At 36.6% G+C, this 27,175-nt stretch overlaps 1 protein-coding gene across 5 annotated transcripts in view; it reads right to left on the reverse strand.

The window, feature by feature from the left end:
- Window positions 1–16,955: 16,955 nt before the first annotated feature.
- Window positions 16,956–27,175, reverse strand: part of WRN (WRN RecQ like helicase) — a 140,115-nt gene continuing 129,895 nt past the window's right edge. For all 5 annotated transcript variants that reach the window (XM_035699760.2, XM_025421731.3, XM_025421640.3 and 2 more), the window contains 3 exons: window positions 25,489–25,706; window positions 22,482–22,610; window positions 16,956–19,773 (listed from right to left, as the gene is read on the reverse strand). In XM_035699760.2, the coding sequence (XP_035555653.1) occupies window positions 19,654–19,773; window positions 22,482–22,610; window positions 25,489–25,706 (467 nt within the window). In that variant the 3' untranslated portion in view covers window positions 16,956–19,653. The remainder of the gene's footprint in view (window positions 19,774–22,481; window positions 22,611–25,488; window positions 25,707–27,175) is intronic.

Below are 27,175 nucleotides of genomic sequence, written 5' to 3' on the forward strand. Positions count from 1 at the left end.
CACATGTAAAGAAATTACAAACTATGATGAAAGAAATCAAAGAACTAAATATGTGCAAACTACCCAGAGTAAACTACAGATTCAGTGCAATCCCTATTAAAATACCAATAGTATTTTTCACAGAACTAGAAACAAATAATCCTAAAATTTATATAGAACTGAAAAAGACTCCAAATAGCCAGAGCATCTTGAGAAAGAAGAACAAAGCTGGTAGTATCGTGCTGTTCGATTTCAAATTATATTACAAAGCTTTAGTAATCAAGTCAGTATGGTACTGGCACAAAAACAGACATACAGACCAATAGAACAGAATAGTATCAAGAAATAAACCCATACTTCTATGTTCAATTAATCTACAACAAAGGAGACAGAATATACAATGAAGAAAAGACAGTCTCAAAAAATGCTGGGAAAATTGGGCAGCTACATGCAAAAGAATAAAACTGGTACACTTTCTTACACCATACACAAAATTAAATTAAAAATGGATTAAAGACCTAAATGTAATACCTGAAACCATAAACCTCCTAAAAGAAAACACAGGCTCTCCGACTTGGGCCTTAGCATATTTTTCTGGATCTGTCCCCCCAGGCAAGAGAAACAAAAGCAAAAACAATTGGGATTGCAACTAACTAAAAAGCTTTTGCAAAGCAAAGGAAACATCAGCAAAACAAACAGCCAACCTAATGAATGGGAGAAGATATTTGCAAATTATTTGCTTGATATGTGGTTAGTAACCAAAATATATAAAGAACTCATGCAACTCAGCACCAAAAAAAACAATCTGAACTCATAATGAAAAATGAAACACAGAAAAATCGATAGACATTTTTCTTTTTTTAAAAAAATATTTTATTTATTCATTCATGAGAGACACAGAGAAAGAGGCAGAGACAAGCAGAGGGAGAAGCAGGCTCCCTGCAAGGAGCCTGATGTGGGACTAGATCCCAGGACCCCAGGATCACGACCTGAGCCAAAGGCAGATGCTCATCCACTGAGCCACTCAGGTGCCCCTCCATAGACATTTTTCTAAAGGAGGCATATAGGTGGCCAAAAGACACATGAAAAAATCAAGGAAATGAAAATCAATGATATGTAATCTCACACCAAACAGAATGATTATCAAAAAGATAAGAAATAACAAGACGTGGAGAAAAGGGAAACCTTGTGCACTCTTGGTGGGAATGTAAATTGATGCAGCCACTATAAAAAACAATATGGAGGTTTCTCAAAAAAATAAAAATAGGAATACAATCCAATAATCTCACTTCTGGGTATTTATCTCCAAAAAATGAAAACAGTAATTCAGAAAGATATATGCATCATTGTGTTTATTGTGTATTATTTACAATATTGTTTCAATATATAACAATTATTTATTGTGCATTTATTATAGTTTATTTACAATAGCCAAGATATTGAAGCAACGTAAGTGTCCTCTGATAGATGGATGGATAAAGAAGATGTAATATATTATATATATATAGTATATAGTATATATAGTATATATTATATATATATATATTATATATACACAAGGATTATTACTCACCACCAAAAAAGAATGAGATCTTGCCATTTCCAACAACCTGAATGGACCTACAAGGTATTATGCTAAGCAAAATAAGTCAGACAGAGAATGACAAAAGCATATGATTTCACTTATAAGTGGAATCTAAGAAAACCAAACCAACTAACAAGAAAAACAGAAACAGATTCATAAATACAAAAAATAAACCAATAGTTGACAGGGGTGGGGGAGGATGGGGAAAATAGGCAAAGAGGATTAAGAAGTACAAACTTCCAGTTATAAAATAAGTAAATCATAAGGATGAAAAGTACAGCATAGTCAGTGCTGTATACTATATAGTCAATAATACTGCAATAATATTCTATGGTGACATATAGTAACTACACTTATCATGGTGAGCATTTCATAATGTACATAATTGTTGAAACACTATATTGTATACCTGAAACCAATATAATATTGTATGTCAACTATACTTCAATCCTAAATAAATTGAGAGATTTTCCATGTTCATGGATAGAAAGATTCAATATTATCAATATAGTGATTCTTCCCATCTTGATCTCTGGATTCAATGAAATCCTAATCAATATCCCAGGAAGTTATTTATTAATATTAACAAACTAATTTTAAATTTTGTACAGAAAGGCAAAAGACACAGATTAGCCAATAGAATATTGAAAGAGAAGAACAAAGTTGGAGTACCCATGCTGCCTGACTTGAAGACTTACTATAAAGCTTCAGTACAACTCAACACTTATATCAAGACAAACCAATCAAGACAGTGTGATATTGGTGAAGTAATAGGCAAATACATCAATGCAACAGAATAGAGAGCCCAAAAATAGACCCAAATAAATATAATCAACTTATCTTTGACAAAGGAGAAAAGGCAATACAATGGAAAAAGGTCATCTTTTCAGCCAATAGTGCTAGAACAACTGGACATCTACATGCAAATAAATGAATCTAGACACAGACTTCACACCCTTCACAAAAATTAATCCCAAATGGATTATAAACCAAAATGTAAAACACAAAACTATAAAACTAGAAGATAACATAAAAGAAAATTAAGATAACCTTGGGTTTGATGATGACTTTTTAAACACAACACTAAAGGGGACACCTGGGTGGCTCAGCAGTTGAGTGTCTGCCTTCAGCTCAGGTCGTGATCCTGGAGTCCCAGGATTGAATCCCGCAGTGGGCTCCCTGCATGGAGCCTGCTTCTCCCTCTGCCTGTGTCTCTGCCTCTCTCTCTCTGTGTCTCTCATGAATAAATAAATAAAATCTTAAAAAAAAAAAAAAATACAACACTAAAGTTGCAATCTATTAAAAAAAAAAACCTGCTAAGTTGGACTTAATTTAAATTTAAAAATTCTAAAAATAAATAAATAAATAAATAAATAAATAAATAAATAAATAAAAATTCTGCTCTGTGAAAGATATAGTTAAGAGAATAAAAAGATAAGCCCCAGTAGAGAAATATTTGCAAAAGACACCTGACAAAGGATTGTTATCCAAAAATATGTAAATCTCATAAAACTCAACAATATGAAAATGAACAATCTAATTTTTAAAAGATGCCAAAGATCTTGCAGAGAAAACTCACCAAAGATATGCAACCTACTTCTTTACTTCATTGAACCTATCAAAATTATGTATATATTTGTTTGTTAGGACTTTGCATATCACTAAATTCCTGGTACCTGGTCCAGTCCAAGAATTTATTCAATAAATACCTGTTGAACAAATAAATGACTGAATGAGTAGATGAACAGAACAGAAAAAAAAATGGATAGCTTCACTTGAAGAGAGCAAAGGACAGAGAGAAAGGTAAAAAGAAAAGAGAAGGGAAATATAAACAAAAAAAATGAAGAAATACACATAAGATCAAACTCAGAACTTTTTGTTTTGAGTTGGTTTGGCTTAGGGTTTAAGAAGTTCTTATGAAGGTACAATTCAATTAATTATTCAAGAAATTAACCTGACTGGTTCAAGTTTGGCATTCATGGTTTGGTTCATTTTGTCTCAGGAGTTTGATTTATAGGAATTTGTAGAGTCATGTAAATGAATACACATCCAAATCCACATCCACCTAGTAAATACTGATCACAGAAAAAAAAAAAAAAAAAAAAAGATAAGGATGACTTGACTTCTATTTCTCAACCCAGACATTTACCCAGCTTAAAAAAATATGCCCCCTAGGGCGCCTGGGTGGCTCAGTTGGTTAAGCGGCTGCCTTCAGCTTAGTCATGATCTCCAGGTCCTGGGATCAAGCCCCACATGGGCTTTCTGCTCAGCAGGAAGCTTTCACGGCTCCCTCTGCCCCTTCCCATTGCTTGTTCTCACTCTCTCAAGTAAACAAAATCATATAAATAAATAAATAAACAAATAAACAAACAAATAAATAGAAAATGCCCACTAAACTCATGGCTTCTTAATATACCTAGGGCATTATTTTATCTGAATTAAATAACTTCTCCCTCATTAGAGGAATTGAACTTTTGGAAGCAAGCTAATTGGTAGGCTCTGAGATCACATATCTCTAAAACTGCAAGGCAATTTTCATTATTATGTTATATTGAAATAGCTTACTCTTGAGAAATTAGTTACTTTTTAATATCATCAGAGCCAGACAGCACATTATTTTATTTATAAATCAATATCTTGGCTCACTTGACAGATCTCTGAGCAGACTTATTGATTGATCTGCAGTCTGAGATTCTGGCGTATAAATTATAGAAGAGACCTGCCATGGTATGGAGCAGGATTAATTAGCAAGGCTATGATAATCTGATCATGCCATCTTTGAAGGGCAGAGTTCATCTCATTAATTAGAAAAATACAGTAGAAACCCAGGGCATTTCTGGGAATTGATGATCATGTGGGAAAACTAAGAACTTCACATTTTGTTTACTCTTACTATGCCTAGCCCTTAATCATTAGCCAGCCATTAGCTGCTCATTTATTCCCCTGGAACTCCATTGTGCTGCTCTTGCTCTATTGTTGGCATCACTTTCCCAATCCATCTCCAACCTTGACACCATTACTACCACGGCCACCATTACCTTGCCACTTGAAATTAATCTAGAGGAAAGTAGGTGGGAGACCAACCAACATTCAGGATATAGGGTATGGTGGGAGAACTTTAAAAAAAATACAAAAGCCTTTCCATCTTCAGAAGACTGTAAACTAAAGGAATTTAATCATTTTTAATACTTGTTAGTTGATAATGCAGACACTAAAACCTGGAGGCCCATTGGAATGCGTCAGCACTTAGGAAAAACAAGATTAGACCAATATACTTCAGCTCAATAGTGGGAACTGGCCTTCCTGGTGGCAGAGTCAAGTCCTGCTAAAGAAGAAATATTCTTTCCTTTCCTTTTCTTTCAGTCTTCTTCTTCTTCTTTTCTTTTTTCTTTTTTTTTTTTTTTTGTCTTATCCTCATGCTGTACATTACATCAATATATTCCCAGGACTTATTTATTCTATAATTGGAAGTTTGTACCTTTTGACCACCTTTACCCAGTTCATCTATATTCTTTTATTTATATAGGATTAGACTGTGTTGTGTATTTTAAAAATTGCCTTCTAGACAGTTGATTAGTTGATTGACTAGCAGTTCCATTGATAGAAAAATTATACTAGAATTGAACCGTCGTTCACCTTCCCTGGACTCCAGCCCATACTCCTGCCTAAAAACTTGTGCAGAGGCAAACAGCAACATCTTTTCTTATAAACTCATGAAGAAGCACAATGGACCCAGATAGGAACCAAGAAAGATCTCCTGCAGAATGGGTACAGTTTTCTTGAGAGAGGACAGAAGATTATCTAAATAAGATTCTTGGAAAAGGGGTATAAAAAGATCCAGGGCATAAGTCTGAGGGCAGAAGAATCAGAGACATGACAACCTAATCTTTGGATTGATTATTTTGGTAGAAAGGCCAGCTCTTGAGGGGTGAAAAGGAAGAGAGTCAGCAATATCTGGAAAATATTAGACACAATATGTAAGTTCCCTATTTTATGTCTGACTTTGGCTCTAGCTTCTACTCTACTTTCAACAGGCTCTAATCAAGTACATACAACATCCTCTAAGCAGAGAGCTGATGATGACAAGGACACAAAGTTTGATCCCAAAAACAAATTCAGATAATGCAATGTGGATCAATGTACAGAGGAGAGAGCCTTGGTGGCCTCCTCATTTATGTGCCAAGTGGGGTCTTTGCCACAGTAGGCTATGAGGGTGGCCAAGCAAGTTAGTGCAAAAGGCACGGCTTCTGCTGACTTTTACTGCCATAATAAACATGGAAAAGAAACAGCTCGTCTCTATTATGAAGTTCTGGGCTATTCAACTACCTTGGGCTATGGCTGTCTTGATGCTTTTTAGTTAATTAGAAATTAAGTTAGCAAAATAAAACCATAGAAAACAGGTAGTTCTCTTTCCCCTTTTCCTGGGACTGAAAGATTAAAACAGAGACTCACAGCATCTCTGAATCTCTGATTCTAACACTGGAAATTACAGGCACATTTACCTGTGAGATTAAGATAAAAAGGGAAATCACCAACCAGACTCACAGTTTGAAAGAAGTAGATGTGAGTGGCACCTGGGTGGCTCAGTGGTTGAGCATCTGCCTTTGGATCAGGTCATGATCTTGGGGTCCTGGGCTACAGTCCTATATCAGACTTGCTATGGGGAGCCTGCTTCTTCCTCTGCCTATGTTTCTGCCTTTCTCTGTGTCTCTCATGGATAAATAAATAAAATCTTAAAAAAAGAAAGTATGAAATTGAATTGAAATAAAATATAAAATAAAAAATAAATAAAAGTAGATGTGGGGCACCTGGGTGGCTCAGTCAGTTGAGCATCTGGCTCTTGGTTTGGGCCCAGGTCATGGGATCAAACCCCACACCAGACCCCACACTCAGCAAAGAGTCTGCTTGGGGGGTTCTTAGGCTTGTCCTTTGTTGTACCTCCAAACATCAAATCTGCATTCCAGTGAGGAAATTTCCTGAGGAGGAAGGGAAAGAGGCAAAAGGGATTCCCTTGGCAAAGTCTGCCTTTTCATTCCAGAAGCAATTCTGCCTCCAGGAAACAGAGTCCTGGGATGGAGCCCCACAATGGGCTCCCTTTTCAGTGGGGAGCCTGCTTCCCCCTCTCTCCCTCTGCCCCTCCTCCTACTTGAGCTCTCTCTCTGTCTCTCTCTCTCTCAAATAAATAAATAAAATCTTTTTTTTAAAGTTTCCATTCATGATAACACTAGCAAGAACAAAAATTACCTAGATATAGACTTGAGATACATGATATATATAAGACCTAGAGGGATCCCTGGGTGGCGCAGCGGTTTGGCGCCTGCCTTTGGCCCAGGGCGTGATCCTGGAGACCCGGGTTCGAATCCCATATCAGGCTCCCGGTGCATGGAGCCTGCTTCTCCCTCTGCCTGTGTCTCTGCCTCTCTCTCTCTCTGTGACTATCATAAGTAAATAAATAAAAAAAAAATTAAAAAAAAAAAAAAAAGACCTAGAGAAAGAAAACTACAGAGTTTTGCTGAGAGGCATAAAAGAAATTTAAGAACAAGAAATAAGCTGTATTCCTTATATGGACATTTTTTTAAAGATTTTATTTATTTATTCATGAGACACACAGAGAGGGAGGCAGAGACACAGGCAGAGGGAGAAACAGGCTTCATGGAGGGAGCCTGACATGGGACTTGATCCTGGCTCTCCAGGATCAGGCCCTGGGCTGACGGCGGCACTAAACCGCTGAGCCACCTGGGCTGCCCCTTATATGGAAATTTTGATAATGTTGTAGTTCTCTCCCAAATTAATCTATGAAATTAATGCAATAACAATCAAAAACCCAAAATAAGTTTTTGGAAATTAAAATAATTCTGAATTCATTTAGATGAGCAAATTGAGAATATCCATGAAATTTCTGAAAATGGTAAGGAAGGATTCCATAGCAGATATTAATATATTAGAGTTGAAATATTGAAATAGCATAGCACTTGCATAGGAACTGATAGAACAATGGAGCATAATAGAAAGACCAAAAGAGATCCAATTTTATAAGAATTTAGTAGATAATACCATGAAAGCATTAGCTGTTCAATAACTGGTCAATAATTGGTCATAGGGCAACTGACTAATCACTGGCAAACTCTCCAATTTCACTCTCTCTACTCCAAAATAAATTCTAAATAGAAATAATTCTAAATGGAGCTTATTAAAGTTTTGTAATACATATGCCTTTATTTTGTTTGTGAAAAATATATCATGGGTACAATTAAAAGATAAATGACAAAAAGAAAGGTAAAGGACAAACTAGGAAAAATTTATAAATAAATACAACAGCGAAAAAATTAAGCACTTAACTGATAAAAATGATTTTATAATTTTATAGGTTTTTTGCTTTTTGTTCTTTTTAAGAGAGAGCATGTGAGTGGGGCAGGGAGGGCTAGAGGGAGAGGGAGAAATCCTTAGCAGGCTCCATGCTCAGCACAGAGTGCAAATGGAGCTCCATCTCACAACCCTGAAATCAGGAACTGAGCCAAAACCAAGGGATCAGATGCTTAACCGACTAAGCCACCCAGGTGCCCCTGTAAGTTTTGTTTTTAAGGCCAAATTTTTAATGGATAAAGAAGTATAAATTGACAATAAACTCATGAAATAATGCTTGATCCTCATTAATAATAAAAGAAATTTGGGGCATCTGGGTGGCTTAGTGGTTGAGCATCTGCCTTTGTCTCAGGTCGTGATCCTGGGGTCCTGGAATTGAATCCCACATCAGGCTCCCCACAGGGAGCCTGCTTCTCTCCCTCTATGTCTCTGCTTCTCTCTGTGTGTCACTCATGGATGAATAAATAAAAATCTTTAAAAAATTACAAATTAAAAAAGAAAAGAAATTCAAAATAGATACAGTGTGAAACAACTTTTGGCCTATCAGTTTGGCAAAAATCCAAAAGATTACTTGGTACTGGTGAAGGTTAGGGAATAGCACTTTCCTGAAAACAATTTGGTAATATGTATCAAAGTCTTAAAATGGGGAGATTTGACACTACAAGTCTATGTCCAGAAATTTATACTAAAAGAAATTTCATTTTTAAAGGTATTTAAAAGGATGTCCATTGAAGCATTGTTTATAATAGGGAGAATAGAAATATTCTATGAAAAATAGGGGATTAGTTACATGAAGCATGGTAAATCATACAATAGAACTCTGTTGGTCATTAAAAATGATGTGCACATGACAAAATGTCAAAACCTATTTCGAAGTGAATGAGAAAGCAAACCCCTGATTGAAACTATGGTTAAGGGATCCCTGGGTGGCGCAGCTGTTTGGCGCCTGCCTTTGGCCCAGGGCGCGATCCTGGAGACCCGGGATAGAATCCCACATCGGGCTCCTGGTGCATGGAGCCTGCTTCTCCCTCTGCCTGTGTCTCTGCCTCTCTCTCTCTCTCTCTCTCTGTGACTATCATAAATAAGTAAAAATTTAAAAAAAAAAAAAAAGAAACTATGGTTAACTCTGAGTGGGTGAATTATAAGAATATACTTTTCTAATCATATTTCTATTGTTTCTGATGCACATATGCTGTATTTGCAACTTCACTTCTAAGTTTCCAATAAGGGAAGTTAGTGCCAAGTTGCAAAAGGCCTTGCATTTCAGGCTAAGAGGTTCTTAGAGCCCCCAAAAATGCAGACAGGGCATCTTCAAACATGAAAGAGCTTACTCCTGGCTGATTCTCTTCCATTTCCCTTTCCATTGCTCAGGATGAGCTCAGCAGCTCCCAAATGAGGTCTAAAGGGGGAAGAAATTGGCTGAAGCTTGAATTGCCACCCTGGAGAATCTCTAGACCCCACAGGATGCATTTGTGGGAGGAAAACATAACAGTTTCTCAGGATGAAGGTGAACAATCCAGGAACTCGGGATGTTTTCATTATTTGAAAAGGACAGCCATGACAAAATACCACGCAGGCTGGACGGCTTCAACAACAGAAATTTATTTTCTCACCGTTCTGGAGGCTGGAAGTCCAAGATGAAGGTGTCGGTCAGCAGGGTTGGTTTCTTCTGAGGCCTCTCTCCCTGGCTTGCAGGCCATCTTCTCCCTGTGTCCCCACATGATCTTTCCTCTCTGGCTGTCTCTTTGCCCAAATACCTGCTTCTCATAAAGACACTAGTCATACTGGATCAGCCCCCTACCCCCTAACCTAATTACCTCTTGAAAGACCCAACCTCCAAGTACTGCCACAGTCTGAGGTGCTGGGGGGGGGGGGTTAGGGCTCAAACATACAAATAAGGGGGGAGCATAATTCAGGATTATCCCAAGACTTTGGTTATCCCAGCTGGGCATGGATGGCCTGATAGTAGGTCTCCTCTAGGATGATAAGCACTACAGTATTTACTCCAGTCTTCTGCGATGCTCTCTACAGAAGTCTATTCTATCTTCAAGACACTTAGGATCTTGGTTTGGAGATGAAACATAATCATCACATTTGTTAAATGAGGAATAAGCGTTGTTCTCGTTCCATGAGGCTATGGGTTGAATTCTCTACATTGAGGGGTACGGTAGATGAGAATTAAGTTTAAGAAGCCCCTTTCTGGACTGTGGGGAGCCACAGAATTTTAAAAATACAGGTCAATGGAAGATTGCCAGTTGAGAACAGACAAGTAAATCCTATGTACTGTGCAGAGGATGTGATGAGCAGGTTTGATTCAAATTCCTGCTGCTCTGTAAATGAATGATCACACTCCAGCTTCTCTGTGTCTCATAAAAACTGGCCCAGGGGAAACACCTCTCTCTTTCCCTCCAAATCTTAACACATTAGCCACGCACCTGAAGCCAAAACCAAAACAAACGAAGGGATTTTCCCTGCGCACCGTAGAACCTGAAATCACCTAAACGACCGGTAGGTGGTGCTCTTGCAGCAGCAAGGTAAATATTCCTTCCGTCACTTCCAGTGGGAAAATGAACCATAGGAGCAAAAGAAAAAAAATCCAACTGATGATTCTTGATGGATGCTTAAAACTGTAAGAAATTCTTAAGTGAGTCGATGAAAGTACTAAACTTCTCCTATTAGGACCTAAGACAAAGAGGGCCTGGGGGGCTTCTCAAGTCCCCTATCTTCCCTCCTTCCAGCACACGCCTTTTTCTCCCTCCTTGTTCTTTACTGCCTTGCATGCTCAGCAATTCCCCAGCTTAAATATCCCTATCCTTAATCAGCTACAATGAGCCGTTGAGGAAATTACAAGTAATTTATATTCAGACTGGGTCTTAGCAGAAAATGAATTCATGAACCAGAATATCTCACCAACTTCCAAATATTTTATTATTCCAGTTATTTTCCTAAAGGCTTCTGGAATACCCATCCCTTTGTATCCTTTGTTTAATGGAAAATACAATTCCTTTGGTACATCAAGAAATCTATCCAGTGCCTTTAAATATCAAAATTATCTAACTCCTCTCTCTGACCAAACCACTAGTCAACCCCATAGCTTTCCTATAGTCAAAGGATGAGATAGCTAACATTTATTATTCCCACAGTGGGCTGAGAACTATGCTAAATTTCTGTACTTCATGTAATTCTCCAACTAAGCCTGTTTCCTCTTCAATAAAATGGTGTTAAAAAATGAGGCTTATAGAGGATTGATTTGCTCAAGGTCACAGTGAAAGTTGTCAAATCCATGCTAATTCGAGTTCACTTCTCAGCAAGGCCTTATCTGACCCATTTTGCAACACTCCCTACCACCTTCCCTGCCTTGTCCTCCTCCCACTTATCACCATGTAACATTTTACTTGTTTTGTCATCATTGTGCCTCCAGCACCTAGAACAGTGCCAGATACACAGTAGGTATTCCACATAATTTGTTGAATATTTCCTTCCATCTCTGTCAACTTGGATAAAAGAGAGCCTGAATCTACCCTTGAAAGAAGGATCCACTTTGGGGTGGGGACACCCCAAATTTCTGAGCAAGAACAATAAGGGGCACATGCTGGCCACACAGTGATCTCACAAGCAGTGCCCAAGTAATGTCTAGGGAGAGTCAGATTGCTGTCTATGGACACCCAACCACAGAGTCTGTCTTTTCCCTTAGAAATTTCTACAGCTACAACTAGATGAATACCAATTACATGTGCCAACCATTGTTAAATGATCTACATGTATTGAAGTTTAATCCCAGCAATGTCTCGTCATGTTACAAAATGTCTAAATGTGTCTTGGAGTGTCTAAGTAATTTGTCCAAAGTCACACAGCTAGTAAATGGCAGAGCTACAGACTTTATTGAACATACACTGACCTACTGAAGTCCAGAGGAAGTTAAAAAGGGAAACTGCACAGAGGATCAGCTCACGGACCCAGCTCACTCTTTTTGCCCTTGGCTCTTTTCTGCGCCACATTCTGGGGTCCTACATACTAGGAACATAGTTTAGAAAGGGGGGGGCAGGAATGGGCTCCTTCAGGTGAGCACTACCCCTGACACCAAGGATTCCTTACCTGCAGAGAAAAGGCAAGGGATGCTGCCCAGGAGTCCAGCAGGAGGCAGGTCATCAGATACCTGTCAAGCAAAAGGTACCCCCTCACTCAACCCCCTCACTCTCATGGAGTTCCCCCACCTGGGGAATGAAAATAATTTGGTCTACTTGTTCAGCTTCTCCTAGGTTCTTTGGGAGTTCAAAAGATCTGACACATCCCAAAACACATAGACCAATCTCCTGCCCTGAGGTCTAGAGATGCCTAGAATCCTCCACATTCCTATCTTTGCACTAGCTTTCCCTGCTTCCAGGTACCACTTTCACCAGTAAGAGCCAGCACTCCAGCCATGGCTTTAAGACCCTGCTATCCCGCCAATCCTAGCCAGAAAGAGAGGCCAATGGAAGTTACAACTGGGCCAGGGTGGAAGCAAACATAATTGGTTTGCCATCATCCTGGGATGCCCTCCTACTTTAGTTTTAATTTTAAAAGCAATATAGATTTGATTGAAAACAGATAAAAATGTAAACATCTGCCCTTGCACCTTTTCCTTTCCACTCCCCTGAAATAATAAATATTAATCATTAGAAGTGTCTTAGTCCACAACTTCTTTATGCTCCTACAACCATATAACAGATGGACATGTTGAAGTATAAGCATAAACTTCCACTTTTTCTAACTGCTACCAAGTGTCAAATCTCCTTCCCTAGGGGTAGTGGTTCCCTTTATATTTCAGCCTAATTCCAGGGTTTTCCATCACTTGGGGATGTTGGAATGGTCTCAATTCAGTTTTCCATCTTCAATTGCACATAGGATTCAAAGTTCTCTTTTCTTCCACCCTGACCCCAGTTCATGCTAGACTGAGAGCCACAGCTATCTCCTCTAAATCACCTCCCTCTTCCCTGTATCTACTCTTTGGAGTTAGGGTAGGGAAGAGGAAGAGGGAAAACACAATCCCATAACTAACTAGCAGAATTGCTTATTCCCTTTTGGTTATGGCTGCTTCTCTGACTAGTTGACTGGCAGTTGCTTAGTTTGTTGGCAGGTATCCAAGCTCTCTTCAGGGGTACATTAGTTGGTCCTTCTGAGGGTCCAAAAGTGGGGGTACCTTTCTTTAATCTCCTGCCAGGTGTGGCTTTGCTGCTAGGATGCCTGCATCATAAGTGGCCCTCTTCTAAGGGTACCCTAAGAATGGCCTTGAAACCTAGCTTCTTCCAGGAAATCCCCTTAACCCACAGGAAACGAGCATGTTCTTTCTATGCCACATGGTGATGGGCAAGCTGGCCCCCTGGAATCTGTAGGCATAACCCCACTGTATCAAGCCCCAGGAGCATCAAGTACTCTGGTGGACCAGGTCAGATGCTTTCAGATAGAAAGTCCTTAATCTAGTGCACTGTTCCAACACCTTCAATCTTTGGTTGAATCTTCTAGAAATCTTCTAGAAATCTTCTAGAAATAAGGATGGGAAGCCCAAGTGAAAAGCCTCCTTTCTTAAGGTAAAGACAAGATGAAAGGTTTGTTGCCCTCCATAACCTGTGTTCCCTTGCAAAATAAGTTCTCCCTCTCACCTAATACTTGTCTTTCACAGAGAGGAAGATGGAAAGTACTAGTAGCAGTTTTGCTTAAAAAAACAAAGACAAAAAAAACAAAAAAAAAAGTGCCATCATACAAATAGCCAGAAGCAACTCTGAATTAAGCATTTTTTAATCAACTTTAAGTTTAGTCAAAATTTTAAAAAATAAGGGAAGTCCCCCTTAGCCCCTAGCTCCACCAGGTTACAAATTCATATACTGTGATCTTTTTTCACCACCCTTATATTCTGTTTACACAACAGTAAGGAAATGAATGTAAGAAAATATAGGATTCTAACTCTTCATGTTGTACTGAAGGTTAACCGCCCACAGTGTGGCACATAGCAAATAAATGTTTAATAAACGATTAGCTTTACGATTCCTTCAAATGATCTTTTTTTCTTTCACATTGGCCACTTTTTTCTTATATCTTATAGAGTATGTGATGTATTTTCTTCAAAATGTTTTGTTTCCGGGGATCCCTGGGTTGTGCAGCGGTTTGGCGCCTGCCTTTGGCCCAGGGCGCGATCTTGGAGACCCGGGATCGAATCCCACGTTGGGCTCCCGGTGCATGGAGCCTGCTTCTCCCTCTGCCTGTGCCTCTGCCTCTCTCTCTCTCTCTCTGTGACTATCATAAAAAAAAAAAAAAAAAATTGTTTTGTTTCCTATAAGAAAATACTTTTGTGAGATGCTTTTTTGTTAATTCTTCAGAGTAAATCTTCCCTTCTATTAAGCATGGGATCCATGTTGTGTATGTTGTGTTTTCTTCTATTTGTTCCTTCTTTATGAGGCCAGCTTATTGTCTTGCAGTCTTTGAATGCAAACGTTTACTGAATGAAGAAGTATTAAATTAAATGAGCACACACTTCTCAATAATCCTATTAAATTGAGTGAGAAAATGAAGCTGGATGTAAGGCTGAAATTTCATGAATTTTCTGAAAAATAATGAAAGCTCCAGGTTTAATGGATACTAATATTAATATTAACCTTATTAGTAGTAAGCACAATGTTAGATCTTTTTTCTTTCTCTCACAAGTGAAATTTGTTGGTGATAGATTCTTATGCAATAACACGTTTTTTAATACTTATTAAATATTCCAATGTTTCAAACTTGGTAGGATTTCAGCTTTAAAAGAAAGAGCATATACTAATTTTTCAATGATACATTTTTAAATGATGCCACAAGAATAATCTGTTACTCTAAAAACTAAATTATCCCAAGTATTTCAAATGCTTGTCAAATACAGACCTATTATTCCTCAACCCTAAAATATTACTACCAAAGGTTTAATTTACTTCATATTCTGCTCATTTCTAATTTCTTCTAAGGCTTAAAACACATTTACCTAGTAAGGAAATCTGTACATTATCCCAAATGATTTTTTTATTGTCTTCCCAAGAAAAAATATGTAGCACCTTTCCAGGTAGCTGAAATCCTGAAGTTTGCAGCTCCCCTCACGACTGTAGTGAATGTACTTCGGTGCTTTGGTTGGTTTTGCATTTCCTTGCTTCCCATAAGACAGATAAATGTCTAGTTGGCTCTAACATGACTGTATAGTCATGCCATTGGATCTTTCATGTTCTTAGTTACTTCTATTGCAACATCTCTGAACAGAAGAATCCTTTATTCTGTTGTTATTCTAACCATCTGATAGGATCACAAGGTTGTGTTTTGTTTTGTTTTAATTCCAAATAACTGTCAGTGCGTTGTCTGACTCCATGGTCAGAGTTCCAAAAGACAACACAAGAGATCATAGTTAATACTTTGTGGAGGAGATAGCATAAGACAAATACCCTAAAAGAAACCCCTTGTCTTTAAGAATGAACCTGAGGCAAATTTGAAGCCTGACACGGCTGAAGAATGATGATACACTGAGGAAATTAAAGTCCAGTTCATCAGTTCTCAGTCAGTACTCTGTGCTATACTGAGGCATTTGATACCAGACACTTGCACCTGGTGATCCGGCAGGTGAACCGAGTAGCGCCTCCTCAACTTGCTCTGGGGTTGAGCGGTAGGGAGATGCCCTGGTTAGGTAGAGGAGGGGAGTGGTAGGGGAGTGGTAAGGAGCAGAGCAGGGTGGGGAGTGGTAGGGCACATGCCCTGGTGGTAGGGGAGTGGTAGGGAGCGTGCTCCGGTGGTAGGGGAGTGGTAAGGAGCAGGGCGGGGTGGGGAGAGCAGGAGAATATAGAAACTCCAGACAAAAGGCATGTGAAATAGGGAGCCTGTAGATTTAGGAGGCCTGTCCCTCCATTAAGGAGCATACTGCTTCCTCATTTACTTTGTGGAACTATCTCTAGAAGCTTCCATATCCTTCACCAAAAAAACTTTGTATCTGCTGTATATATTGGGGCAGGGTCTGTCAATTACATGACTGTACTTTGGTGACAAGTACACAAAACTGGAAACTAAAAATGAACACAAAGCTCCTTATTTAAACAGGTCTAACCTAAGTAAAGGGAACTTAAAGCCCCGTGTGTATGAAATATTCAAAGATAGGTCTTATTCAGAAAAGGCATGAATGAATAGCCTGACAATGTCACCAATAACCTGATTTTCATGCCATGTTTCTACTCTGCCTACCTCAGCGTCAGTTTCACTAAACAATGATTCCTCAAGATCCTAAAATTGCCCCAACACTCTCAAGGTCCATGCTTCCTCAATAGTATCAGCAGGGGAAACGAAAAAAATTTATTCCAGCATCTCCATGGTGCAGCAGTTTGGCGCCTGCCTTTGGCCCGGGGCGCGATCCTGGAGACCCGGGATCGCATCCCACGTCGGGCTCCCTGCATGGAGCCTGCTTCTCCCTCTGCCTGTGTCTCTGCCTCTCTGTCTCTCTCTGTGTGACTATCATGAATAAATAAATAAAATCTTTAAAAAAAAAAAAAAGTCCCGAGATTCACTCTCATTAGAATACCTTAGCCAGATACAGTGTTGCCAAAGACCAGCTTAGATGAGGTCATAGGTGCTAATCCCATATTCAAGTTGTAATTTTTCTCCTTGGAAGCAAACTCAAACATAAATTAAGAGTCATGTATGCTGAAAGGCCTAAAGTCCATACAGATGATAATTAAGACAAAAAAAAAAGTAATTCTCTACCTCTGGCTAGGTATTTGGCATGAAACTATACCATATTTCATTTCAAGAATGTTCAAAGCAGTGCTTTAAAAAGAGCAGAAAAACTGGATGTGATTTAACATGCAACAACAGGAAATCAGCTAAATAATTCATAGTATGTCTATATAATAAAACACTGTGTCAGCAGTTCTCAGTCTCCTATGTCTCAAAACTCCTTTGTATTCTTAAAGATTATTGAGGACCAAAAAGAGCTTTTGTTGATGTGGATTGCATCTATCAATATTTACCATTTTAGAAATTAAACCTGATAAATGTTTAAGAAATGTTTATTAATTTTGATTTAAAAAGCAGTAGTAAATCCATTACATGATAATATAAACACATTTTATAAAATATCCCCCACAAAACAGTGAGAAGAATGGCAATGTCTGGCTTAACAGAAGTGGCTGGATTCTCAGATCTGCTTCTACATTCAATCTACTTATACATTCAATATGCATTCCTTTGGTTGATGTATATGAAGAAAATGTGGCCATAAACAGGTATGTAGCTGGAAAAGGGAGGAGTATTTTAATAGCTTTTCTAGAAAATTGTAGACACTTTTCTTTGGAACTATACCAAAGGTGGACACCTGTAATTTTTTAAAGACTGGTTGCAGTGTGTAATCTGAAACCACATATGAATGAATATTTTCATATTCTGCTACATTAAAATCCACTGGACCACTGTGTGGTTTGAATGAATTTTTTACCCATGCATGATTTTATAAGATCATGTATTAGTCATCCAAAAATAGTTCATTGAGTTGTACAGATCTTCTAAATGTTGACAAAAATTACCATAAAATGTCAAAAAAATTTTTTTGTTAATTGTAGGAATAACATCTCATTAGGAAAGTCTTTATGTTATGGGAAGCTGTTAAACTGATACCAGACACAAGATTTCCAAAACTATAAATTCTGCCAGAAATCTCAAATTTTATCATTGGAAACAAATACTCATCAGTTTTCCTTGAAGTGATAGGATGGCTTCATTCAATTTTGAGAAAATGTCCACCAAATGCTCAAGTCTGAATAACTAGTCATAGTTTTCTATCAGTCATTCTTTTCAGTAAAAAATTCCATAGAAAAAGAACTAACTCAATTCACAATTCAAACAAACAAGTGCTTTTTCTGAAGACAACCATCCTATTTTGGTACAAAGAAGTGATTTTACACATATTTGCCATTCCAACACATAGAAGATTGAAAAGTGTTTGAGGACTGAGAATTAATAAAAGCAATAATTTGATGTCATTGCCTTGATTTGTACTTAAGTACCACCAGTGGTTTTGCTCACAACTGCTGTGCACCCTTGGTGCAAATGACATAGGACAGAAGGCAAATAACATCTTGGTATCATGAAAATAGTTTTGCCTTTACAGAGTCTCCTGAAAGAGTCTCAAAAACTCCTTAAAGTCTGCAGATCACAGTTTTAAGAATCACTGTACCATAAAAAGCCAAAGAAAAAGATTCTAGAGAAAACAATGATACAGAAAAAAAAGTTCCTAATATATTCAAGTGAAATATAAATTTGACTCTCTAATCCTACTTCTAGAAATAATCTAAAATAGAAAAAAATGACCAATAGGAAAGTAATTGTATATAGTATTCACCATATAGAATGGTAGGTAGCTACAAAAAACAGTAAGATAGCCTGATATATACTGACATGAAAAGTTCTTCATGACCTATTAAGTGAAAAGAGTTTGTTGCAGATCTAATTCACTTAAAAAAATAAGAATGTGTATATAGATATATATGCAAAGGCATGTAAATGCATTAAGGAATGACTAGAGAACTATAAGTCACATATTTAATAGGAGCTGCCTTCTGGAAAATGGTTTGGTAATGACATGTAGGAAAATGGGACTACAGGGAACTTTTGTGTTTTAAATGTTTTACAAAGAAAATACATTAATGTATTATTCATGTATCAAACTTAGAAAAGCAGTGATTATAGAGGTTTAGCAGGACACACAAAGAAAGGGGTTAACTGATTGATTATCTACCAGTGATTTTTTTTTTCATCTCCCCAGATTTTCTAATTCTTCTATAATATTTCTTCTTTATTAACAATTATTTTTAGTTACAAAAGGCCATTTGGTGAACTTGTTAAAGTTATATTAACTATGGTTTGCCAAACTCAGTATAAGAGTACAGGTTGGATAGTGAAGTCGAATGTGCTACATCAAAAAGTATTAGAATCAAATTCCAACATCCTCAAAAACTAAAAGTGCTCAAGGTAACTAAGTAAATAAATGTTTAAGAAATACATATATATATATATATATATATATCTATATCTTTGTAATATTCAGTATGAAGGAATTTATTATTTGAAAAATAATAGAAATAGCATATAAAATACAAAGTGCATAGTTGCCTAGTGCAGTTGGTCTCCTTTATTATATTATTTTTCCCTCTTTGCATGGAACCCAAACGGTTTCATTTCCAATGGTCTGGTCCACTATTACCATTTATCAATGTGTGTAAGAGCTTCTTGTAAAGATAGTAAGGACAATTTGTAGAATAACTATGCTTCCTTCATTTATAAGAAAGAATTCTGATAATATATGAAGATTTTCTATCACACACATAATCATCATACAACTACCAATCTGCTGTTTATATCAAATCAGCACCCCTTAAGTTTTCCAAACTTACTGTTGAAATAAATAAAGAGATTAGAAAACAGAGCAGAAACACAGTTTCTTAAAGCCATCTTAAACGAGACTAATTTATTATTCTATTCTATAATGTACTCACTCAGGCTCTCAGAGACTCAACTTTAGTAACTGTACAAAGCTGTTATAAGATGCCAGCTGTTCAACAAATAGGTGAGTTTTACTTTTGAGATTAGAATAATTTGTAAACTGAAGCACTGGTCGTCACTATTTTCAGAAATGAAACACAGCTCCCATCTTATAGTACAGTAAGACGTACACAATTCCTCTGGCAACTGCCAGTTTAACTAAAAAGACCTTTCTTTTGTGCTTTGGCTGCTGATTTCCTGCTGGTGTCAGCTAAAGTCTCAGTGTCTTTGGCAAACCACTTAGGTAATTTTCTCTTGGAGGTTATAGATGAAGTCTATAGGAAAGAAACAGAAAAAGAAATATTTGCAATGTTGAAAATGTACATCAACTGTAAAAGTAACATAGGTTACTGAATATACACCTACCATCCTTCCCTTGCTGAATAAAGTTAAATTTTAAGAGCCACAGAATTTACTTCTGGATCAAAAGGTAAATAAATAGAAAAAAAACTGCTATATCATTTCTTTAGGCAATCCCCTGCCATCTTGTAATCTGTTCTTAGGCACTTGGGTGTACACACTCATTTGAGAAGGAAAGAACTAGATATTATTTCAGATTTATGTCTCATGTGTATTTGATTTGTGCCAATACGGGTAATTTAATGTTCTGAGGAAGGCATCTGCTTGGGCACACACACACGCACATACACAGACACAGAGACACACACAGAATCATTATTAGGCATTTGAGAAAGCATGTAACTTCTGTGTCTCCAACAGCTAACAGACTAGCAAGGTAGCTCAAACACTACCAGTACCTTGCAGAGTTGCTGGGACATAACAGGTACTCAAAAAGCATTCACTGAATAAATGAAAAAAATTTTGGTTTTTGTCTCAAAGGCTGTTTTCAGAATCTGCTAAAAACTGGAGATCCATTTCAAAATGTATAATACTCTGCACAATTTTAGGGGATATATGCACCAAATACAGCCTCAGGATCCTAAGTTAAAAGTCCGAAAAAAAAAAAAAAAGACAATAACAAAAAAAACCTTAAGAACCCAAAGGCAGTGGTTGTGTATTATATGATTTGCACTTGAAAAAGATAAACAGAATTTTGAGTTAATTTCCATAAGCCTAAAATGGTATTAATTAGTGTTACCTCAGTTTGATCATAAGAGCTTCAAACTAACATGACAGACAAATCATTCTAACCAAGTACACCTTAGAATCCAGCAGTTAATTTAGTTACTGGAACTATCTGAAGGACTTTATGATAAGGTGACCTCATCTAAGTTATATTGTGTCTGTTAGCTAAGGTAAAAAGCATAATTTATTCAATCTCAAGAATGAAAACTCTATATATTGTTCATCAATTATTTGCTATGTTTTATTATGTTTTCTACATTTAAAAATAGTTTCAAAATATTTAAGAGTGGGGAAAAAAATTAAAGATCTTAAGCAGAAAATTGTACAACCTTATATTTAGAAAAGGTGAAAAAAGGGTGCCTGGGTGGCTCAGTGGTTAAGTGTCTGCCTTTGGCTCAGAGCATGATCCCAGGGTCTTGGGATGGAGTCCCAAAACAGGCTCCCAGTAGGGAGCCTGCTTCTCCCACTGCCTATGTCTCTGCCTCTCTCTGTGAATAAATGAATAAAACCTTTAAAAAAAAAATTAGAAAAGGTTAAAAAGAAAAACAAAACTACTAGCTATTTCAGTTTAATTAAAGAAATCCAATGAAGAAAGAGCTACTCACACTTTAGCAAAAGCCAAAAAAAAAAAAAAAACAGGCTAAGGATAGCAAATTTCTTCACAGAGAAGTCCAAGAGAACAGATTAGATTTATATACACTGTATGACACAATATTGGACTCAAAAATAATACATACTAGGGATATATAATGGTACAGACAAAAGGCAATTGGGCAGAGATAAAATTGGTCCAGAAATATTTATCCTTCCCGTAATAGCTATTATCACAATCCATTGTAGCCTATAGTTGCTTGTGATTAGAGTCTGAATGCCTAGGTACATTTGAGGGAAATCAGTTAAAATGATAACAAAACCAAAAACCAAAACAGAGCATGATATCTGAACAGGAAACAGCAGAGGAAAAAACCCTGTCTTGTAGCTGAGTACCACAAGACTGCCAAACAAGACAGAACTAGGTTTGAGTTCTGAGTCATTTGCTAAAGGTATGGCTTTTTGAATATTATTTCAGCCTCAGTTTCTTCACACAGAAAATGAGAATAACAGTACATCACATCACTGGATTACCTGCAGGGTCAAATGAGGATATATGCAAAATATCAAAACACATTCTGATTTATTCTTGGCACTCATTAATTTGTAGCTATTATCATTTAAGTGTCTTATCTTCTTTTTTTTTTTAAGTGTCTTATCTTCTATAATATTTCTACGAAGCATGATCTTCAGTATTTACCATTCAATTATACTAATGATCTTGTTTCATTGACAAAGAGGGAAAATGCTTACTTACACTGAGTGTATCTTTTGAGTCTCAAGTATCTAGAGAGACTTTAATTATGAGAACTGAGTCACCTAACAGAAATACCACCTTCCAGTGACTACTTCCTCCATCAGCAGACCACGAAAATTCCCAGCAATCAGGGTGCCTAGGTGGATCAGTCAGTCAGTTATTCAGCTCAGGTCATGATCTCAGGGTCCTGGGATGGAGCTCCCCATCAGGCTCTCTGCTCAGCAGGGAGTCTTTCTCCCTCTCACTCTCCCTTTGTTCTTTCTCTCTCTCTCAAATAAATAAATCTTTAAAGATTTTCCAGGCAATCATGATAAAATTTTTATATCCTTTTGATACCCCAAATTCTATTAATAAATATTACCATTAAGTTGACAATACAAAACATTAACTCATTTGTTGAGAATATGTGCACATACACATGTAAGCAAAAAGAGAAATATGTATGTTATATTCACATTTAATTTCATCTAAACTAAGACAAATCTAAACATAGTTGTTACCAAGTTGGATGTACTTATCATGAAAACTACTTTATTATTTTAATTTTACCTGTGGGTGAGAATCTGTAAATAAATCTGTTTCTGAATCGCTGGTTGGTTGATTCCAAGACGTTAGTCTTAGGGAATTTTTGTGACTTTCATCTTTCAATGAAAAATCGTAAGGATGTTTTCCATCAACCTTTAACATTATTATAGAATACAAAATAGTTAGAGCACACACTATTTTCTTAGCAAACAACACAAATCAAAAACTATGCCTAAAAAAGCAAAGCTTAAGAAAATTCTAATTATTCTGAAGTACTGAATTTAACAATAATTATAATAATAGTCATAAGGCATTTTTTCCTGATCTCAAAAGCAGTTTTTGAATAATACTGCATATCTTAATTTATAATGAAACTTAGTGGGAGGGCAGGAAATATCACATGCATTCTTTCTTAAGCAGTTAAAAATGAGGAAAAAAGCGATTTGGGGGAGAGGGTTCTGGAAAGATAGTGAAAACAGCAGCATAGTTCTTAAATCTCTCTGAAGCCCACCATTAAAACAGAATTGACAGCAAAACCCAAAATTCATCATCTACATTTACAATGAAACTAAGTGTAAATGTATGCCAAAGAAATCCAAACTATAAGCATGTGAGGACAAACCACCAACAGGCATAAGACCTGTACAGTACTTACTCACGTACTGAGAAAACAGAGGCAAGCAGTGAGGTAAGAACAGAACCCTAAAGTAGCCCACAGGTTGACATCAGAAACCATGGTGGATTAATGTGAAAACAGCATCTGAAAATGGGAGGGCTCCTGCCCAATCCAATAGTAAGTGACTATAGGAGTCTACAGTGGTGTCTTCAGTGGCTAAACCGACTGGTTCCTGTGAATGCTCCTGACCAACTAATGCTGCCTTCTGGGAGAACTGCTGGGGCAAAACCAAATCAAGCAGTTCAAGTAAACCAGAGACAAAAGGAAGAATGGAAGAGGAGTGCATCTCATAAACCTAGTGCCCATATTTTGAAAAATTACACAAAATAACAGAAGAGAGAGCTCTGTAAATTTAGGAAAAATAACCTTGAACCATGCTTTCTTTTGAAAGCACAGGAAAACTAATTTCATATGAAAATGAACTACAGGAAAGTATTAAGGTCAAATGTGACATCAGAGGACTTGCTAAGATACGAGTAAAACTGTAATCTCCCAAAATAAGTTGAAAAGCATTTAGAAAATTATTCAAAACATGAAAGAACATCATAAATCAAATTCAGAAAAATTCAAAATGGAGGAGAAAAGTTCAGTTAAGAATTAGAAGCAAAAGAAAAACTGCATAGAAGTGAATACTAAACTATGTAACATAACAACATAATAGCTTCTGCCCAAGAAACAAAAGCTGAAAAAAGAAGATGAAGAAGAAATTTTTAAATTAAAGAGAAATGAAGAACTAGAAAGAATTCATGGAAAGTGACAAATATTGCAGTTAGGCAAATAAGATCCAACACAGAAATAATAGAAGTCCCTGAAGAAGAAATACAAAGCAATGGGACAAATACTAAAAAGTAAAATTTAGGAAGACTTTGCAGAAATTTAAAAAAAAAAGATGTACTTAAAGAATCCACTGTGTACCTGGATATTTTGAATCAGAACTACCAATATCAAGACAGAATCTTTCTTCAGTAAACACATGATTGAGCTTCTATCTTAATAGTAATCATAACAGATATAAAACTAACAATGCATCAACAAATAAAAAGAATTTGTTTTGGGATCCCTGGGTGGCGCAGCGGTTTAGCGCCTGCCTTTGGCCCAGGGCGTGATCCTGGAGACCCGGGATCGAATCCCACGTTGGGCTCCCAGTGCATGGAGCCTGCTTCTCCCTCTGCCTATGTCTCTGCCTCTCTCTCTCTCTCTCTCTGTGTGACTATCATAAATAAATAAAAATTAAAAAAAAAAAGCTAATTGTTAAAAAAAAAAAGAAAGAATTTGTTTTGACATAATTCTTTATCAGAAGCCTCATAATCATCCAATGAAACAGACTACGAGATACAATCCAGGTTAGTAGAAAAGATGAATGTTCACAGGAAAAATCTGAAATCTAACTTCCAACAGACTCTACAGGTTCCAGAGCAGCTTTCTATATTTGGGAGGCAGATAAAAGAAAAATACTTTGGCTGGGTCACTAATCTCTTAATCTACGTCCTAGCCCCAATATCCTTGTTCCTCTAAATGGGGAGGCAAAAGGGCTAAATCTGGTAGGCTCAGCATGACTTCTACCCCCAAATCTCCCTACTCTGTTTTTGGCATCTGATGTTATTTCAATAAGGGAAAAGCCAAATGCTAATGTGATTAAAATAATATTTCAAGTAAATGTACATCAATAATCAGGAAAAAATAACAAGTTTCATTTTTTCCTTTACTGACAGGTAAAATTGGTTACCCCCCCACAGACACACAAAACAAGGCTTTAGGCACCTGATACAGATTTCCGAAATAAAAGGCTGGGAATAGAAGACAAATTCACTACTTTCACTCGACATATATTTTCTTTAATATCCTTCTCACAGCTACTTCAATTGTCTAAATAATGTAAGGAATTCTAATTAATCAAATTTCATTAGGTTATCTAGGATATGTCCATACACAAATCTAACTGAAGTACAGAATTTGACAAATTAGTTTTGGGGGGTATTTATAATAGAATTTGTTTTCATTTTCATAAACTACATAAACTGCCATATGCTCAAAGCCAATATTAACTATGTCTATGAAAGAAAAAGAATACCCAGGCTATATATTTAATCAGTAGGTGTTAGAGGTAAAATTTAAGTTGACATTCCACACAAAAAGCTAAATAGATGGACTACATTTCCCTTTCACTGTTATTTAAAAAAAAAAAAAAAATCACTTCTCTGATAAGGTTTATGAAAAAACAAAGGAAATAGAGCACAGATTTTAAAAAGTAACCTTGTATTAGAATTTATAAGTTTAAAAACTACAGCATTTTAGTATTAGAATATGTAACTTGAACCACAGACAATGCATGAAAATTCTACAAATAATTAATACCTTGGTATTAGTGCCTACTTCTTCCCTACTTCTTTTAGAACTTGAACAGTTCTCTTCAGAATTGGGGAAATATCTCTTTCTGTTGGAAGCACATGAAAGCCCGTCTGACAACAGTCTGTTGTCAGAGTCTTTTTCCAGGATCTCAATTACCATGTGGATAAGGTACGTGTCAATGTTTTCAGGAACCAGCTTTCTAATTAGTTTAATTTTATTTATATCTGTAAAGGATGAAAAAAATATGATTTAAAAATAAATTACAGAGAACATTTTAGTAAACCTATGAACTAGAAATAGTGAAATATTTTGTAGAAAGGAAGGTGTGCAAAGAAAATGTCCCTCTTCCAAATGCCTAGAGCCCTACAAACAGAAATTAAGTAAAGCATTATTCCCCCCAGCCCCCCACCCCTGCACCACCTGCAGCCTTAGCCTCCAAGACTTAAAGTCAGGTCAGTGCCATTGACTTGGCATAAATTATGTTTCAAACTGCTTTCTGTGAGGTGCCCTGAGAACCAAAAACCACCCTTCACAGAATTGTTTCTAAATTATGCTTTTTTTTTATTGTTTCTAATTATGCTTCAAATCCTAAATATTTATTACAATTATTTTCTGAATAGAACTTATTCTTATAATAGAAGCTAATCACACTTGTAAATAAGATGCTAATTTTTAAAAGATCCTTTCAATGGATATTATAATATAACAAAACATATCAATTATTTAAAATGCATATTGTCTAAATGAGTTTTCTGGGAAAGAAACCTCTTATTTTCACAGTCAAGGAATTTTGAATTTTTGTAACTAACATAACTGATTCAGACTGTGTATCTTCACACCTTTTACAAATTATTTAGCAATCTCCTACAGACCACTACTTAATTTTCAAACATTTCCAACATCACATTCATCTGGAATGCTCTAGAGTATCATAAAACTAAGCAGCTTAAAATCTATTATAAAACTGGTATCAAACATTTCTGACACCCAATTCAAATTGATAATCAGAATCTAAGTATTTTTAAATGCCACCTTGAAAGGGTGGTCTTTCAATTATTCTAGTTTTCTAGGTTTATATTCTCCTTTCTTCCAAAGATCTTATCTTGCTACTCCTGAATTTCAAAAAAGACCTTGCAGTTAAAAACAAAACAACAAGACAAAACAAAAATAGGTGTCTGGGTGGCTCAGTAAATTAAGTGTCGGTCTTTGGCTCCAGTCATGATCCCAGGGTCCTGAGATCTCAGCGAGAAGCCTGCTTCTCACTTTGCCCCTTCCCTTGCCTGTGCTCTCTCATGGGCTGTCAAATAAATAAAATCTTTAAAAAAAACAAATGCCAGCAAGAGAAGGTTACACAGCTAATAGAAACTAGGATCATGAGGTATCTAACTATTTAGCTTTTACTTTTTGTGACTTTAAAGTATTAAGATGCAAAACTGATTCTAATCAAAATCTTGAAAAGATTACCTCTAAATGTAATAAAATTAGCAATATGACTATCCTATCTATCAACCAACCAAAATTCTATTTGTCCTTCAGTCATTATACCAGCCAAATACCATAGAAATTTAGCTAATTTTACTACTTCATTAATTTCTTCATTGTGTCTTCTTTTTTATGTGTCTATCGAAACTTACAGTTCCCTTTCTTTTGTCTTCAATTTTTCTTTGACAACAAAATGTTCCAAAGAACATAT

Source organism: Canis lupus, chromosome 16 (assembly GCF_003254725.2).
Source record: "Canis lupus dingo isolate Sandy chromosome 16, ASM325472v2, whole genome shotgun sequence".
NCBI classification, from domain to species: Eukaryota; Metazoa; Chordata; class Mammalia; order Carnivora; family Canidae; genus Canis; species Canis lupus.